The following is a 17,985-nucleotide window of genomic DNA, read 5'->3' as shown; positions in this document are numbered from 1 at the left end:
TTTTGTGACCTAAAGTATGCTTTTAAGAGGTAATACTCCTACCATGCCCATACGGTACACATACAGTATGAACAGTGCCACTGTGAAAAAAGAAAGCATACAAGAAGGCATCACACCCAGGATCTAATTCTGATTCTTATCTTAGCCTCTCACACTCACCCTGCCCCGCACCTGTAGGTAATGGCAGGCCAGCTCCTGATGGCACGACTTGGACTTGAGCATGGAGCGGTCCAGGGTGGCTGAACCTTTCTGGCACATTTGTCTGCTGGGCCCAAGTGTCAATGTAGACCAGGGGCCGCCCTTACCGAAATTACCCTCCACCATCGCCGATCTCCCACCTCCTCCTCCCCCTCCACCCGGGCCTGGGAGTGCAGAGAGCCCCTGGTGCTTCAGGTCATTGTTACTCTTTGAGACTTTGAGCGTGTGCTCGCTGATGGTGTTGTAGCCATGCATCAGGTACTTGGAAGCCGCTTGGCTGTCCAACCCTGACGCCCCCTGCCGGCCCAGGGTCATCATGGCCATGGGGTTTCTGTAGTTGCTGATGTCGCTGTCCAGGTCGTCGGAGCTCCAGTAGCCGGACATGTTGGAGCGTGGCCGGCGTTTGGCCGTGCCCTCGCTCTTGGCCCGGTCTTTGCTTTTGCTGCGCCGGTGCTGTTTGTCCTCGCTGCTGCTGCCACCCGAGCGCCCGTTCATGTTGCCTTTGACAGCAGAGCTTTCCAGAGACTGGGACTTAGCAAAAAGTTTCTGGACAGAGTGGACCAAGTAGCGGATCTTTCCAGGGCTGTCTGTACGCTGCTGCTGCTGCTGTTTGGTCGTCTCCACGGCTGTGCTACGATGGAACTGTAATGTGCTGAAGCCATCCTGTTGCCCCGGCAACTGCTTCTCAAACTGGTCAAGGAGGTTTGGGGGCAACCGGTTCATCTTCCCTGCGCCTAGAGGGAAGAGAATTTAACTGTTTTAAAAATACTCATCTCTATTCTAATCTCCTGTCAAAGTTCTCTGAGGTTACAGGACTGTTTGAAAATAATACGTGTGGAGATGATCAACCTGAGGTTTCATAAAAACTATAGCACACTAATATAATAATAAGTGAATGACATAGGTGATGCCATAGAATAACCTCTTTTAGTTTCCTAAACAACCTTTTAGTGAAAGATACTTTAATGTAGCACAGTGAGATTTTTTTTTTGTTAAAACTGAAAGAAATACTTACTACTTCTTATTAATGAGTAAGGAGAAAGAAAACACAGTAAAATATGGCATGCATGCGCTGTTCAGAGTTTCGCTGTAATACCTGAAAGTCAGAGGAGTGGAGCTGAATTTTGTGAGTTTTTCAGACCACAAACACATACATGTTTGAATACTCTTTCAAAGCTCTCCCAATCATCAGATTAATCCACTTGGTGGAAGGTTCTGAAGCACAGCCAACATTGCCAAATTGTGTTGCGTGCAATTGTACATTTCCAACAGAGAGGTCTCCGAATCTCAAAATCTTATATAGTACAGCTTTAACTATAGAACCATTTTTTTGTAAATAGTGTAAAGTACCTTTAAAATACCAATTACCAAAATACCAATCGGAAGCAAACTGGATTTTTGTCTTTGTAGGTCAGCAAGCAAATTAACATTTAAAAGTGTTTTTATTGTGTTTAAACGCTTTTTTGATTTTTTTTGTTTTTGTTTTTTTGATATCAAGAACTCTTGGCACGGCTGTCTTTGTGTAGAGGTGTGAATTGTTTGCACAGTATGTGGTTCTCACCCCTCCTCTTTTGCCCCTTATTGCTCACTTGCAGCTCAACACAGAGTTTCACACTTTTCATACACAGGAAGCCAACAGTGCCCTTGTTATTTCACAACTGAGTAACATGGAACACATTTTGATTATAATATGCTGAATGGCAGAACGAGCCTCAAACTGTACATCTAAGCCAAGAACCAATTAAGAGCTTTTTAAGAGTGTACCACAAAACTATAACCATAACTACTACCACAGTGGGGGTAATATCTGATTATGCTTGGCCAGTGGAAGCAAAATAGTCTTTAGATTTTCAACATTTTGTTGTAACTATATAACTAACTGTTGTAACTATTGTTTATCTCTCTGTCAAAAATGCAAATCTAAATAATCAGTTGACGTTGATTAGGGTGTGAATGCAAGACAAGAGAATCTGGTGATGATGGAATAAAAATGCAGGAAAACATATAGTGTGAAGGACTACTCTGACTTATGCACCGTAAAAAAGCCTGAGGTGAAAAAGCAGACTAATTGCAAAACAGAGCTGCAAATTACGAGGGCAATAAGATCAAGCACATCCCTGTGGCCAGAACCCATTATGATTAACATAGGAATGACTTATGTAAGAACATAACCATCCTTGTCTCCTTTGGGGTTCTGGTCCTCAAAATAAAGAAAGGCACTGTATTTAAGGCTTTTTAAACACCTCTCCCCTCCTGTAGACAAGAGAGTTTACTGCTGTGTAGTCATGCAGTATGTTAAATCTCTTCTTTAAATAAATGATGTTGATGGCTATGGAACTATATAGATAACTATTATATTAATTACATTAGCACAAACATTGGGAGCCTCAATTCAGGCACTATGCAAATTCTCACTCTAATACACTATGTACTACATTCCTGGTAAAATAAAAGGTAATGATCTTAAAGAAACGTACCTCATGGCCATTAAATTAGCAACTGGTTAATATATCATATTTATTTTTAAACATTCTTAGCTGCATATTAGCCTAGCACCACATATAAATACAATTATTAAAGAACAAAGACACTGATCTTATTTGAAATTTTCCTCTGATGTGTCGATTGCAAACAGTTTGGTTCTTGTTTTTTTTATTTTTATTTAAAAAACAGGACCCCCCCCCCTATGTTCCTGGAACATTCTGGCTCTACCCCTCTTTAACCCCAAGCCAGCTGCTTGTTGTATTAGTTTGGCTCTGGTGTTGTTCTTGGTGGTTTACATGTAAATCTTAGCCATATTGTCAAGTGTGCCTCATTAGTTCTTCTGACTTTTACTTGCTTTTATTTGTTGATGACTGATGGATTTTGCCTGTCACTCCAATTCCTGCCTTTTGAAATCCAAAAATACTATCATCTGACATTCATTTTTCTTAAAAGTAACCAACATAATGCAGTTTTTGTTAATTAGTTGATTAGGTAGACTAAGGCTTTTTTGAAAATTAAATAGCAAATAATGTCACTAACTTTGCTATTTTAAACAGCTATTATACAGTTTGCAGTTTGTTGGGTATTAACAATTCATTACATCCTGCTGTATTTTCCAGTGTAAACACACTAAAGTGGCTAGTGTACTAACAAAGTACTTGATTTAAGACACGCATATCCACTTTGGAAGTCCTTACTCTACCTGATATGGTTGCAGATCCACTGGTGATCATGGTGGTGCGTCCCACTCCGAGTCCCATGCCCATCCCCATACCCATGGACATGGAGGTGCCCAGTGTGCCCGTGCTGATGCCCCCGATGCTGTCTCCTCCGGGGGGCGAGAAATCGCCCTGCTCGTAGTGTGAGTTGTAGTGTATACGGGGGAAGGTGCTGCTGGAGGACAGCTGGTTGTTTAGGGGCAGTAGGCAGTCTGGGGGGAGACCAGGGGAGGGTGAGGGGGAGAAGTGGTGGGGATCCAGCGCTCCGTAATGATCCATGGCTCCGGGCAGGAGGTAGGGAGTGCGGGACAGGGTGGAGGAGGCAGAGGGAGGGTACAGGGGGTCCAGGTGAGCAGGAGAGTGAGGGGGCTCACAGTCGGAGAGATGACGGGAGCGCTGGGGGGTGTAGCCTTTCATGGCGGAACGGGGAGACCCCCCACCCCCCTAGAGCAGCAGCATAGTTCCACCAGGGAGAGTCGCACACCCTGGAGAAGACGTCCTGGATAGAGAGAGAGAGAGAGAGAGAGAGAGAGAGAGAGAGAGAGAGAAAGGGGATATTTCTAAATATTTTAAATCTTTATTCTTATTTCATTTTTTTGTTTCAGTGATGCTTTCACAATAATATAATAAAGAAAAAACAGACAAAGATGGGCAGAGTGAGAGAGAAGGATGGAGGGGGAAGAGAGAGAGGGAAAAGGAGTGAGAGAAAAAAGGGAGAGAGAAAGGGGGCATAAAGGGAAGGACAGAGTGAGAGAGATGGAGAGAGAGAGAGAGAGACAGAGACAGGAAGGGGAGGAGTGAGAGAGCAAAAGCAGAATGAGTCATCATGTGTGTCAAGCTGGCACAAAAATGGCACCAGCAGTTTCACACACACACACACACACACCACACACACACACACACACATACACACACACACACATACACACACAGAGAAGCGTGTTTAAAAGACAGTAATTCAAAGCTGTGCCTTGATTTGACATGACCGTTAACTGACTGGCCAGATGAAATATGACTGTACTGCTGCACACATCTGTTACACAGAACACTCACACTCACACACACTCAGTTGTTTTACTTTTGTAATAAAGCTGTTTCGTGATGCTTTACAGACCGATCTGTCTGAGAAAAAGGTGTCCGACTGTCCAACCCTTTAACTGACCCACAAACAACCTCACCACCTGCTTTATGTGCCATCTGACTGCCAGCCACCTGCCTAACACACACACACACACACACACACACACACACACACACACACACACACACACACACACACACACACACAAACACACACACATACACACACAAATGTGTGTTTTTATACCTTCTGGGGTCATTAAAAGTTTGGAATTAGAATAATTGCTGCTTTTTAAACTGAAATAATATCTATTCTGAGATTTGTTGATCACTTTTAAACACAAGGTATTCTGCATGTTCATTTTAGAACAATTTATATTAACTTAATGCACAATGTTATACAGCTTTTTAATGGTGTCCGCTCTGTTCATCATTCTGGACACATCTAAAATGGTCTAATTTTTACAGCTTCCTATTGATTTATTAAAATTGAAGAGTAGAGTAGTAGCATCATAATAGAATCATTTCATGCATTTACCTGCAATATTTTGCTTGAAAATCCCAAACTTTTGATCTGTGATTCCTAGCTTTTGAACACTAGTATATGATTCACATATAAATGACACTCTATGATTGTGTTATTGACATATAAATGACATGTTAACATGACAAATGGACCAATAGAAATGGTCCAAAATGAAAAAAAGTCATTATATTCATGTGTTACCCTTGTTTTCTCTCACACACACACAAATAGAGACGTCCTCCATCAACACTTAAATTAAAGGCCTGTATACTGTATAGCCGTGTCATGTTGGAGGTACATGTTCAGTCCTTCTCAGCCTCCATCTTTATCTCTTTCTTTCTCTGCTTCATATTGCAGGTTTTTGGCCTGCATGCTGGCATTGTGGTGTCGTACAGAGGACTGAGGCGATGGGAGCCTACTACCCCATATTGTGTGCCCAGACTGTCTGTGCCCTGCTACTGTCCACTTGGCATGCTGGCACCTTCCAGAGAGGCGGGGGGATTAAACACCATTCTATCCCTTCACTCACTGAAAGCATTACAGTGACTGGCACAAAGCCTGAGCAAAATGCAATAAGATGATGACCACTACTTTGACTTCTTGTGCAGTAATTGGGAAGTAACAGTCAGAGAAAGATGCCAGTTACAGGGGGCTATCCTAGAGAAGTCAGTATGTGCAATCAGTGGCTTCTCATAGAGGAGTTACCCTACCACTCAAAAGGATGGAATCCATGTTTCCAATATACAACCAATTCGGTCACAGATAAATGTATAAAATGATTCTAACATGCTAGCAACATGCCGTTGTAATTTGTAGGAAGCTAAGAAGCTGAAAAAATCTGTAGAGCATCAGTGATAAAGTTGAAAGAGGTGATCAAATCACAAGGCAGTTTTCCAATATCAAAATGAGAGGCTACTTTATCCCACTCTTCCAGCACTCCTGGTACTTTTTCTTGTCTGTGGCCATCTCTACAACCTAGCACAATGTCCAGGCATAAAGAAAGGATCATTTTGTTTATATGATCATGAATCCTTTAATAGAAATTTTAACTTGAAGTGTAACTGTCAATATTATTGGAGGAGCCTGTTAGTCTGTTAGCTATCTTTAAATGTGTTCTTTGTAGGGTTTGTTATGGTTTCTGGTCTTTTACCTCATATTCAACAAATTTATGCCTGCAAATCACTTCTACAAATATACGCTTCAACTGCTGTTCATTGTTTATGGCTACGTTGGATGTTCACTCAGAACTTTAATAAACATATAACATTAACAAAATTACAAGATAAACAAACATTTAGATGACTTTGGGTATCTGTACATCTGAACAGTCATGATCATTCCTACAAAAACAATAGTGAGAAAACAATTACAGTGTGTTATCATTTTATAACTTCTTGTTGTTCCCAAAATGCATGAAATATTTAATGAAACATTTAAAAGTCCTTTTTGGTGTCTGCTTTACAGCATTTAAATCAGGCATTTATTATTAAATGAATAAATGTGAATTCTAAAAAATAAATATATAAAAATTAAATATTTATATATTATTACATCTAAAAGAATAAAAAAATGTAAAATACTATGAAAAGTGAAACTTCCAAACTTTTGTACAGTTTTAATAACAGTGTCAATATGTAGACAATATTTGCCACAGAGAGAGATAAAGAGTGAGAGAGACAGAGAGAGAGAGAAAGAGAGAGAGAGAGAGAGAGAGAGAGAGATACTATTGACAAAGCCTAATAGGCCACAGGAGTAGTATCAGTGAAAGACAGAGCAAAAACCTGAAGCGAAAGCTGCCTATCTGCTACACACAGAGGCAAGAAGTGCATGTTTTCCTGGAAAGGCAGTATATTCTCTTATCGACAATACCTCAGAAGCCACGCTTTCAGGTGGGTACACACATTACTGATGCCAAATTGCTGCGGGAATCCAGACAGGAAGAGAGAGATGGGGGCAAAGTCCAAATCAGCTCCAAAAACAGCTGCAGCATTAGAGGAGTTGGCTCTCTAAAGTTGACAATAGCATTAAATATTAAGCATATCAAGCTTTACCTCTCATTTTCTCTCTTATTCTCCTTCTAAAAGACACACACACACACACACACACACACACACTTCTGCTTGCCTGCCACAGAATGAGAATGCAGATCAGGTGCACTCACCAAGAAGGAAAATAATATTTGAGCTCATCTAAAGTCTAGTGCAGCCTAAGAATGATGAATAATTGAAACATATTCATTTCTGTTTTAAGACTAAATCCACAGTGTTTATGTCTTTCAAAGCCTGGTGAATCTGCATGTATCTGGAGACAGAAATAAAGAACAGTGTTGAGGAAAAAAGGAAAATGGGGTAAAAAGCAATGTTGTTTCAGTTAATTGACTGTTTGCTGTTTACCAGCTAGCAACCAGCGGATAAATTATGCATAAAGTGACAGTCAATTAATTCAAATCCACATTAACATAAGATTAAATTTGCTATCACAAACTATAAAACGAGATTTCATTTAGCTTTTACAGTATATGGCACACAGCCTGAGACAGAAGCGTGCACATTTTAATATCCCTTCTCCTGATGAATAATTGTTCTGCTGTCATCTTGCGCTTGTCTGTTCTCCATCTTCCTTACGTCCTTGATATTGTTCATCTGCAGACTTGGATTCATTCAGGATCATTAAGTGTCTATTTTGAATTCAATCACTCAGAGTTGGCCAGAAGATCATACTCAATCAGTGATAACCTTGAATTAGCCTGTTGCATTCACTTAGATGTCCCACCGTGATAACTAACCTAATCTCCACAGAAAGAGAGACACAGAGAGAGAGAGAGAGCGAGAGAGATAGAGAGAGAGCATTCAGTGTGGGTGGTTGGGTAAGCTCAGAGTGTGCAGACTGTATTTTTTTTCCCAGCAGTCACCATCTGCTGCAGTAGTAATCACACAGGTGTTTTCTTTCATAACTAGCACACACACAAACAGGAGATAAAAAAGAGAGAATACACAAAATGATATGTATGAATGTAAGCAATGATTAGACCTAAAATCAAATATCCTTCCTGCCTTCCCCCAAATGTAGTCAATCAGCCAAGACATGCTTGCTGTTTGAAATTTCTCAAATAGACTTGATTAGGTGGCTTTTGACACTGTATGATATACCATTATCTATAAAAATGAACACAAGTACTTAACATATCTAAAACAGTAGCATCAGCATCATCTTGGCACCTGAATTTTGTCTGTGTTTTAAAGCAGTGAAAATGGCAAAAATGTGCAGGGCAGTGATACTACAGGACCACTGCGTTAGAGCACATGTGCCAGGCTTCAGTCCTGACCGGCCACAGCACTGCAATTTAGCATTCTAGTTTATTACAAACACCTGATTTCAACTCATCAGCTAATTAGCAAGACCTTTAGAGCTTTAGGAAGAGAGACAACGCTAATCTCTGCAGAACAGTGGCCCACCAGAAACTGAGTCTGACATCCCTGTGTTAGCGATATGGCAGGAGCCCCAAAATAGAGTTAGCCCAGGAACCCTTAATGTTCATGGATCCATAGATAGGTGTTTACCTCAGTTTTTTTTTAAAGGGGAGCTTCACCTATTTTTCAAAATTTCTGCATCAGTCAGTCATTAAGTTGTCTTCTGACAAGAAACATACTCAGATTTCTTTACAGGTGGTGGTTATGGGAACCAGGGGTCATAATGTCTAAAAAAGCATACAGTCATATTATTTAGCAAGTTTTGTTTTGTGTATTTGTATTTTTATCAGTGTGTCATCCAGTACATCATATACAGTAGTATGCAAAACTTTGATTTTCTAAGTGAAAATCCTCTACAGACAATACCTTTTGCACATTTTAATGCACAATTACTGATTATTTGCTGAATTTAACATATTGGGGAAAAGAATAAAGCATAAAATGTGACCTGTCCAAAATGTATATTTTTTCCCAATACTCAGCCCATAAACAGAAGAAATGCAATATTTCAGTTGCCGAATTGACCTGGGGTGTTTAAACTTTTGCATTCAGCAATAGTATATCATAAAGTTCCACAAAATACAACTTGAACATGGTTTGAGGCAAAAGTGTGATGATTAGGTAAGCAGTTAGCATAATGCCTAGCTGACAGATATTATCTTCCATTACGCCTTAGCTATTGCCTTGTAGCTCCAGAGTATAACTAAACAAGCAAATTACAGACACCAAACACATCTTAGCCAATGAATTACATTTGGGGTAACATGGCCATATGGAAAAAATATATGGTCATGTATTTTTTATATGTGAGATACATTTCAAATACATAGTTTCATTCCAATATGCTTTCCACACACATTAAAGTGCATTAAGCAAAGCCTTTCTGTATTGGGGAGACATAAAACTAGGTCTCAAAAAAACTAGGTTGCTTTAAAGCAAAGTCAACAGACCTAAAATAACTTTTATAATTACTAAATATACACTGCAGAATTGCTGTTGTGTATTGCCAGGGATGGGATGTAATTGGAATACAAGTATTTGGTAGACATATTCAGAATGCAGACATTAAGAAATCAGTCCACGCACATTTTAAAAAAAAAGAAGGTTACTGGTTACATTTTTTTAGAATATACTTTTAGAACACTTATCCACTAAATGAAGTCAATCGGTGTGGAGAGGACAGAATGAATGGACCTCTGATGAGGGTCTCCTGGTGCATTTACAAAAAGCGTCCCATTTTTGCTTACTTCATGAGACAGGTGGCAGCCCTGTTTGGGGGTCTGAATCAGGCAAAAAAAAGGTGAGAATTTTGAAACTTCATTCAAATGATAAGCAGTATTTTTAGAAACATTTTAACAGAACAGTTCTATGAAAAAACTGCCACAATAGCAGTGAGGTACAGCGTGTATTAAGTAACAATTACAACAACAGTTTTTCCCATTATTAAGATGAATTCTAAATGTATTCTAAAATTATTCTGAATATGTTATTTTTAATGTAACTGAATATGTTACTGTATTCAGCCAAACGTATTCTGTCCAATTTTATGTACTGTCTCTTATATACTGCCTTTAGGACCACTAGAAGGATCTCAGTGAGTAGAGCGTGAATGTGTGGAGCAGCAGTGCTTTAGGGAGAGGGATCAGCGAGGCTGTGCTACAGCAGACTGGCTCAAGCTCTCTCTGCAGGTTGTGGAGTGTTGTACTCTCTCCAGATGACAGAAGGTTGTACAGAGGGACTCCTCAGAGCAAGTCATTCTCCACTCCAAACAGCAGGGGGTGCCAGGGGGCAATGCATAACATTTAGCATGCAAATTATACACTGTACACACATGCACACACTTGAGAGTCAAAGACTTTGTTTGCTTGTAAATGACACACTTCAGTTCTTTAGAGAGACTATGCGAATCTCACAATGAAGAATTCATAATCACAAATTAGGAAGCAAACCCAGCATAAGCCCGTAACCATAAAGAAGGATAAGTCAAGTGCTGTCCAAACTCAGCACAAGCTGCTTCACAAGGGTCTCAGAGGAATACTTCATTCATCATGCTAATTACAGTTAGTGGAGACCTGTTAGCATGATCTCACTTGCAGAATACTAGTCGCACCCATGCTAGCTTTTATTAGAATGTCAGCATTTGGTAAACACACACATTATCTAAGCTGCCCATACTCCTGGGTCGCTGGAGACTATCCCAGCACTCATTGGGTGGAAGACTGAACACCATGGACAGGCCATGGATCAATTTTGTGGACTTGTAGAAGTTAAAACAGACACAAAGACATATACATTCATACACATATTCACCTGACAGCATTTCTCTGTGGGAGGAGACCCATGCAGACATGGAGAACATGCAAAGTCCACACAGAAGGGACCTGGTTGCCCGGCCTGGGAACCGAACCCAGCCCCTTCTTGCTGTGAGGTAACAGCACTACCTACTGCACTGCCCACATGCTTGGCAAAGTATTTTTTACATCAATTTTGTAGAGTAATATAATACACAATTATACAATATATATTTATATTAAATTATGTCAATGATATATAAATTATATAACGTATTAATACATTCAGTTACATTGAATATAATCAATTACATTCAGTGTTTTTCACCTTGTAGCTTGTAACTGCATGCTTATTCCAACCTCAGAAAATAAGAAATCGAGTGTCATTAATTTAATCTTAACAAGCAAATATGAGCAAGAAGCAAACATGAACACGAACACTGACCAGCTTTTTTAAAACCAGTATCGCTTACAGTGACAGTGACAACAGAGCAGACCAGTCAGGCCTTGTTTGTGAGAAACAGGCTCACTGGCTTTGCTGCATTGGTACAATAGCAGCGGTATTATTGTGGCTATTCGGTAAGGATGTTTTATTCTGATGTATGTCAGTGTAAAATGGTCCTATATGCTGTATGCCCCCTGGAAGTCAGAGTTTGTCTATCACAATGAATTGTGAGAGCAACAGGTTCACAAATCTGGTCCTGTAGTAGCCCGTCTTGTAGTGTTTTCCTGCTCCAAGACACCCAACTCAACACAAGTTGGGCTAATGAGCTGATGAGTTGGACGAGGTATGTTAAAGCAGGAAAAATGGCAAAAATATGCAGGGCAGTGATACTACAGGACCACTGTATTAGAGCAAATGTGCCAGGCTTCAGTCCTGACCGGCCACAGCACTTCAGTTTAGCATTCTAGTTTATTACAAACACCTGATTCAATTCATCAACTAATTAGCAAGATCTGCAGAGCTTTAGGAAGAGAGACAACGCTAATCTCTGCAGAACTGTGGCCCACCAGGAACTGGTCTGACATCCCTGTGTTAGTGATATAGTAGGAGTCTCAAAATAGAGTTAGCCTAAGGACAGTTAATGTTCATGGATGTATAGATAGGTATTTTCCTTCATTTTTTAAAGGGGAGCTCCACCTATTTTTTTCTGCATAAAGTCAGTCATTAAGTTGTAAACAATGTCATTCAGAGTGTTCTGATGAGAAACTTACTGCCTCAGATTTCTTTACAATGGTGGTGGTTATGGGAACCAGGGGTCATAATGTCTAAAAGGCATACAGTCATATTATTTAGTACCCAAAATGAGAAAACCAGTGAACCCACACCTGTTTCCTTTGGTAAGGAAGCTTTTAGATGCGACTCTTCAGACATCTGGCTTCTATCAACAATCAACAATTCTGACTTTTTGAAAAATCAGTGGAATTCCCCTCTAATGCGATTTTCTTGCTTTCTTGACATGAAAGTGTTTGATAAAATGTGTAAATGTATGAAAAGGTACTGTTAACTTTTCCGTCCACACAGTGAATATATGGTCACTAAACTGCAAAAACATCCCATGTTTATGTGATGTAATGATAAAGAAAGGTTGGGAAATGATCATGTAAAAATAAATTATGACTTTCTGGGTTCATAAAACCACACAGATAAGTGGACTTTATAAGAGGAATAAATAAAATACATGAAATATATAGGACATGGCTTCTTTAATTATCAACTGTTCTGCATTGTTTTCCATGATGTGACTAAATAAGCCGTAGTGTATGGACACACAAAGAAGCTTAAAGGGCTAATATGGCCCTGCTCAGAAAGAGCCCCTGTGGCTCCTGCTCATTCTCTCTGCTGCTCGGGGAGCGATGCAGCTTTACAGCACAAACTCCTGACTGCGGGGATGCCACATCTATCCAACAACACCCCATGCTGAGTGTATGTGTATGTGTCAGATCACGTCCCTGCAGCAGGAGCACGCACACACACACACACACACACACACACACACACAGCTGAGCAGCATCATTTGAGAGCTTTAGTTTGTCACAGCGTATCTCTGTCATACAGCAGAGAACCCATCTGCTCCTTTCCTGTTCATGTGTGTGTGTCTATGTAATGTAGAGAGAGAGAGAGAGAGAGAGAGAGAGAGAGAGAGAGTGAGTATCTCTCACACATAAAGAAAGTAGGGCTGGTACTGTGATAGACAGGCAGAAGAAGTAAAGGAGGAAAAAAAGCACAACACAAAGGTAACAGGAAAGAAAAACAGACAGGGAAAGATTAGACACGAGGACAGGGCAGAAGGAACATTATGTTATAGGAGAGAGAGAGAAGCATAGAGAGAGGCGCTCAGGCTAACCTTGTCCTAATTACATTCTGCAGCGATGCCATTTTTGCCCTAAATTCTCTCTCTCTCTCTCTCTCTCTCTCTCTCTCTCTCTCTCTCTCTCTCCCTCTCTCTCTCTCTTTCCTCAGCAAAAGAAAAAAAACAGTACTAAGACCCAAGACACAGCCACCAACAGTGCTACAGTACAGTGCATAAGTAATTGGACGGTGACACAGTTATTATAGTTTCAATTCTGGCTTTTTGCTAATGTTGGTTCTGAGATTAAACAACACTTGTGAAGTTTTATCTGATCCGATGCCTTCCTGTTGAAGTCTGTATGGGAACAAACTAATGAGATGTTAAATGTAACATGGATTTTTTAAGTTGTTCACAGAAGCTAGAATGTGCTTTTAGTAATGCTCTCATATTTCCATAGCAAAGTCACATTGTCACTGTCGAAGTAAAACCTTGTATCTCCAAAATGGTAACTTTACAGCAGGAAGAAAAAAACCTTCTTAACTTACAATGGAAGTTAATGTAACTAGATTTTTTTTCAAAGTCATTTTGGACCATTCCTATTGGTCCGTTCATCGTGAAATTTTAAAACAATGCACTAAGTAACTTCAGTTTTCATATTATGTACAAAAAACAACAAAAAGTAAGATATGATGTTTATGCATGAGAGCAACGAAAAGCACATTTTGACAGCAGCCGGACAAAATTTCCTTAAGAGTCAAGTGTTTTTCGATTACTGAGTTGTGTGTTTAAGTCAGAATTCATACCTATATTATTTTATTTGTCATTTTGGTGTCTGTAATACAACACGATAAGGAAGCATGTAAACAACTCAGTGAGAGCTAGCCAGACAGAAGTACAACCTCTTCATGATGGGGTTAGTACAGCGTTGCAACTGAGCCTACTAATGGGAAAACTTCATATCCGCCCTCCTTTTAAATTTCTAGATAATTACTACACTCATTCATGAAAAGCAAGCATATTATATATCACGTAAAACATGTACAGTATTGCGCACCTGAGAAAATTTATAAAAAGCTATCTGGGCAGTAAGCCTGTTTGCTCAGAAACACACAGAATAAATAAAAAAAGCCTTAACACAACAAGTAGTGGTTTTATGTATGTCATGAATAATACTGGGCTGCCATGGTTAAACATTTCCAAGTCTCTCCTCATGGCAGCCCAGTATTATTTATAGTTTTCGTCCAGTACCTGGTTTGGTAAATCAAAGCATCATTATATTAAATTCAAGTCTGGGGGCATCAAATCTGGAACCAAACTGTTTTCTTTTCTAGCTCACAAAATATGACCTGCTTTTTAAAATAAAAAAAAAATTGTTACTTTTTACTGTTTACAGTAAAACTGGACCCAATTCAAATGTAACTCACTAGAAGTCAGAACCCGTGTCACTCTCCAGTCACTTACAGACTGTAGGCACCTCATTTATGCAATATGGAACTTTTATATGGTACCTTTGAAATGAGCCAGTGCTAACCGAAAAACTGCCATTAGAAACTCAGGATGTGGATTAGTTTAGCTGGTTATCTAAAGAAAGATCCAACCCTCAATCCTCTTTCAATATACTTATCTTTTCTGACACGAGACTAATGAAATTTTAAGCATATCAGCCCTCAGCAAAAAGGCTTCCAGGAAAGTGTGTAAAAAAACTGCCCCCTAAAGCCTCCCCTTCCCTTTTTATCTTCTTTTAACTTAGTGCAGAGATATCAGAATCAGCATGACATCCTTTTATCCACCACGAAGCTTTAGGGGTTAGCAAGAACCACATGAGGCGTGTCCTCTGCATCTTTACCGGGGGGGCTGCTGTTTGTGTGTGTTGGCTCATGCTGTACTTGCACTGCACAAATATATAATAGTTTGACAGGAACTGTGAAACAAAGAAGCTGAATACAGTGAACTTTATCAGAGTGTACAAAAATTAGGGTTGTGCTTATCAGGTGAGTTTTATTGATACTCTGATAAACCCACTTAATAATTGAGTCTTTGCAATGAAAAACAGTATATGTGACAAAAATCATATACGCTGGTATGGCACAGTTTTATGTCCTGTATTTACAATAAAGGGGTCACTAAAACATAAAGAAAGCATAGTTTGGGTTTTTAATATAAAATGTTGAATAATATATATTTTTTTTCATTGGAGGGACTCAATTAGCACTTCCAAATCCAAACTGTGCTCTAAATTAGCTTGTCCACATGCATACAAAAACAAACAAACAAAAAAAAACACAGTACATCAATACCAACAGTAAAGGAAGCTTCGTGCATCTTTTATATTGTGTTATACAACAATTCTGGTGGCACAGTCTGTTTGGGAAGCATTCTACCCATGCTGTTGTGATAACAGCATGTTTTTTCTCAATAACTGTATCCTTCTGCTGAGCACCAGGTACTAAGAAGCAACTTGCTTTACGCCACAGATAACAAAGTTTCTACTTCAGCACATACAAAAACAGTAAATAGCTACTTTAGATAACTTCTAGAAGATAATATTTGACCTGCAACCCATTTAGTCATATTCTGAAGAAGAGTGTAACCGCAAGGCTACATCAAATTCTGAACCTGTCAGTGTCCCAAATAGCTAAAAATGACTGGAAAACAGCTCGGCAAACAAGATGGACTGTGAAATGACCGGCTGGAACAAAATGATATTCCGGTTAATCTAGCAAATACTGAAAAAGCTTAGTTGAACCTGTTGTTGAGTGTTAATCAAATCTGAAACAATGTTTAGAGCTTCTTTGCTTTACTTTTTCGTTATTTTGTAGAACTGATGTGTAAAAGGAGTAGAGTACTTTTGGTTGAGTGTTATCGCAAATAACGTGATGGCTATGATGATCTATATGATCTATGTGATCTTTCTATGTGATATTACTCATGATAACAGGCTCTCTCTCGTGTTCTTTTGCTGAAACAGAAAACACGGCAGCACCTAGAAAGCTCTGATACTGCACACTGATATGGTTCACTGTGGTTCACAATTTTCCCAACTTTTGCGTCAACCGCAGCAGTGTTGATTTTTTCCAGAAACACAGGCATGGAATGCTCATATTTGAAGCCCAGATGCACACAATCATGTGCACCAAAAAAGCACTTTTTGAAACATTAGCGTGTATTCAAAACACTTTAAGAATAAAATAGGGCTAACACCATTACCCCACGCAAGGGCAGAAATGGCACTATCACTACAGTTACTTTTACACTGCTGCATGCTGCTGGGCCGTGTGCTGTCCTAAATTCTACTGTGGAATGACATAACATGTAAAGGCAGCAAAACTCCTCTGGCTAAATGGGCCATCAGCAAATTCTTAGAATGGATTGCCAATAGGACGCTCAATTTGATGGGGTTAAGTTTGTTCCTGTAGAGGATGTCTTCGGCCCAATCCCGTTTCACCCCTTGCTCCTACCACTTAGCCCTTACCCCTCAGTTTTGCGCGTTCACGTCTGGTGGTAGGGTGTCCTGATTTTTGTTGAGATAGAGGGTTATGGCGAAGTATTAGGGCTACATGACCCTCCAAACAGAGGTTTTTCAGAGGCACACTCCAACGGACTGTTATGAGAAAAAAGAAAAACCGGCAAGATGGCTGCGCGAGCGACCGAAGAAACCCACAAATGTAAATATTTTCTCAGTTAAAAAAATTACGATAATTGTTGTATTATCTTAGTTTAATGTCATTTCAATGTATTATGGTCCTTTTCCTTGTAACAAGCATAAAAAATCTCTAGCAGTACACTGATGTCTTGGTAGCTAGCTAGCTAAATTTCCTGTTCCACCTTAAATGGTGCAGCAGTTACATTCTGGCACCTCAGGCATCAGAACTACTGTATCATTTAAGGTTGAACAGCAAAATTCGAACAAGAAGCTGGCGAATAGCTGACTTCAGCTTCATATCACTGAAGAATTAGGGGTGGGCGATAATAAATAATTGTCACAAGCCCCTCTTTGAAGGCATATGATTCCCTAAATTGAACTAAAGCCCAGCAGCAAGGTTGCTGAACTTTACCCTCCTACCTCCAGTGATATGCTATCACTGCAGACTGGCAGGGTCTCCTACAGAGCACCGCTAGTAGCCTGTTTATGAAGTAATGTTCTTCTTTATTTAAAGGTTGTTCCATTTCGTAGGGGAAGATCTCATCCTCTACCCCTTCTAACTCAGTTCCAAGGGGCAAGGTGACACTCAAAAACAAGGGGTAGTGGTAAAAGTAAGAAATGGGATTGGACCTTAATTTATTTGCAATTAGAAAATCAACAAACATAGTTTTACCAGGGGTGTACATTTTTTTGTATTTTCAACAACTCATCAAAAAACCTCTGCAGAAGCTGCAAGCTAAAATTGCAAACAAGACCTGTGTAATAAATTATAATTTAAAGAGAAGCCTAAGACAACAATGACAGAAATGAACGATGAACATACTGCAGATAGCCAGTGAGTGTTTCAAATGAAACTGGGGGGTTACGTCACATGGACTGAGGGCTGACTCTATTTCTGTGTTCTGAGAGAAACACTGGGGTAAACAAGAGCTCTGTGTGTGCATGTGGCTTCAGTCAATGACAAGTTCTGCAGATATGTCAGCTCCAATGCATAATATGTGCACATGTGTAAAAGAGACAATCTACCACTATGCTGGGAGGAGCCGACTACTAAACTGACTCTGAGAATGTGCTATTGTCAATAATACTCTAATGGATGCCTGTCAAATGCGTCAACACAGGTTAAAATATTTCCATGGCAACATCTGGATATAATGCATAGGTTTCTCTCATGCGCGTATATTGGTGTGCTTTCCAGTGTAGTGGTGTGTGTTCTGTGTGCGATCAACCCACCAGTAACACTCACAGCTCATTCAACCACAGCAAGAATTTTACAGGGC

At 39.8% G+C, this 17,985-nt stretch overlaps 1 protein-coding gene across 1 annotated transcript in view; it reads right to left on the bottom strand.

The window, feature by feature from the left end:
- The window catches only part of dlgap4b (discs, large (Drosophila) homolog-associated protein 4b), an 82,924-nt gene that overhangs the window by 39,634 nt on the left and 25,305 nt on the right, over positions 1-17,985 (bottom strand). The window contains exons 3-4 of the mRNA XM_036571007.1: positions 3,386-3,900; positions 172-932 (exon numbers count right to left, since the gene is read on the bottom strand). Coding sequence (XP_036426900.1) covers positions 172-932; positions 3,386-3,818 — 1,194 coding nt within the window. The 5' untranslated portion in view covers positions 3,819-3,900. The remainder of the gene's footprint in view (positions 1-171; positions 933-3,385; positions 3,901-17,985) is intronic.

The sequence above is a fragment of the Colossoma macropomum genome, unplaced genomic scaffold (genome assembly GCF_904425465.1).
Source record: "Colossoma macropomum unplaced genomic scaffold, Colossoma_macropomum, whole genome shotgun sequence".
Lineage (NCBI taxonomy): Eukaryota > Metazoa > Chordata > Actinopteri > Characiformes > Serrasalmidae > Colossoma > Colossoma macropomum.
This window is presented reverse-complemented; position numbering and strand designations above follow the sequence as displayed.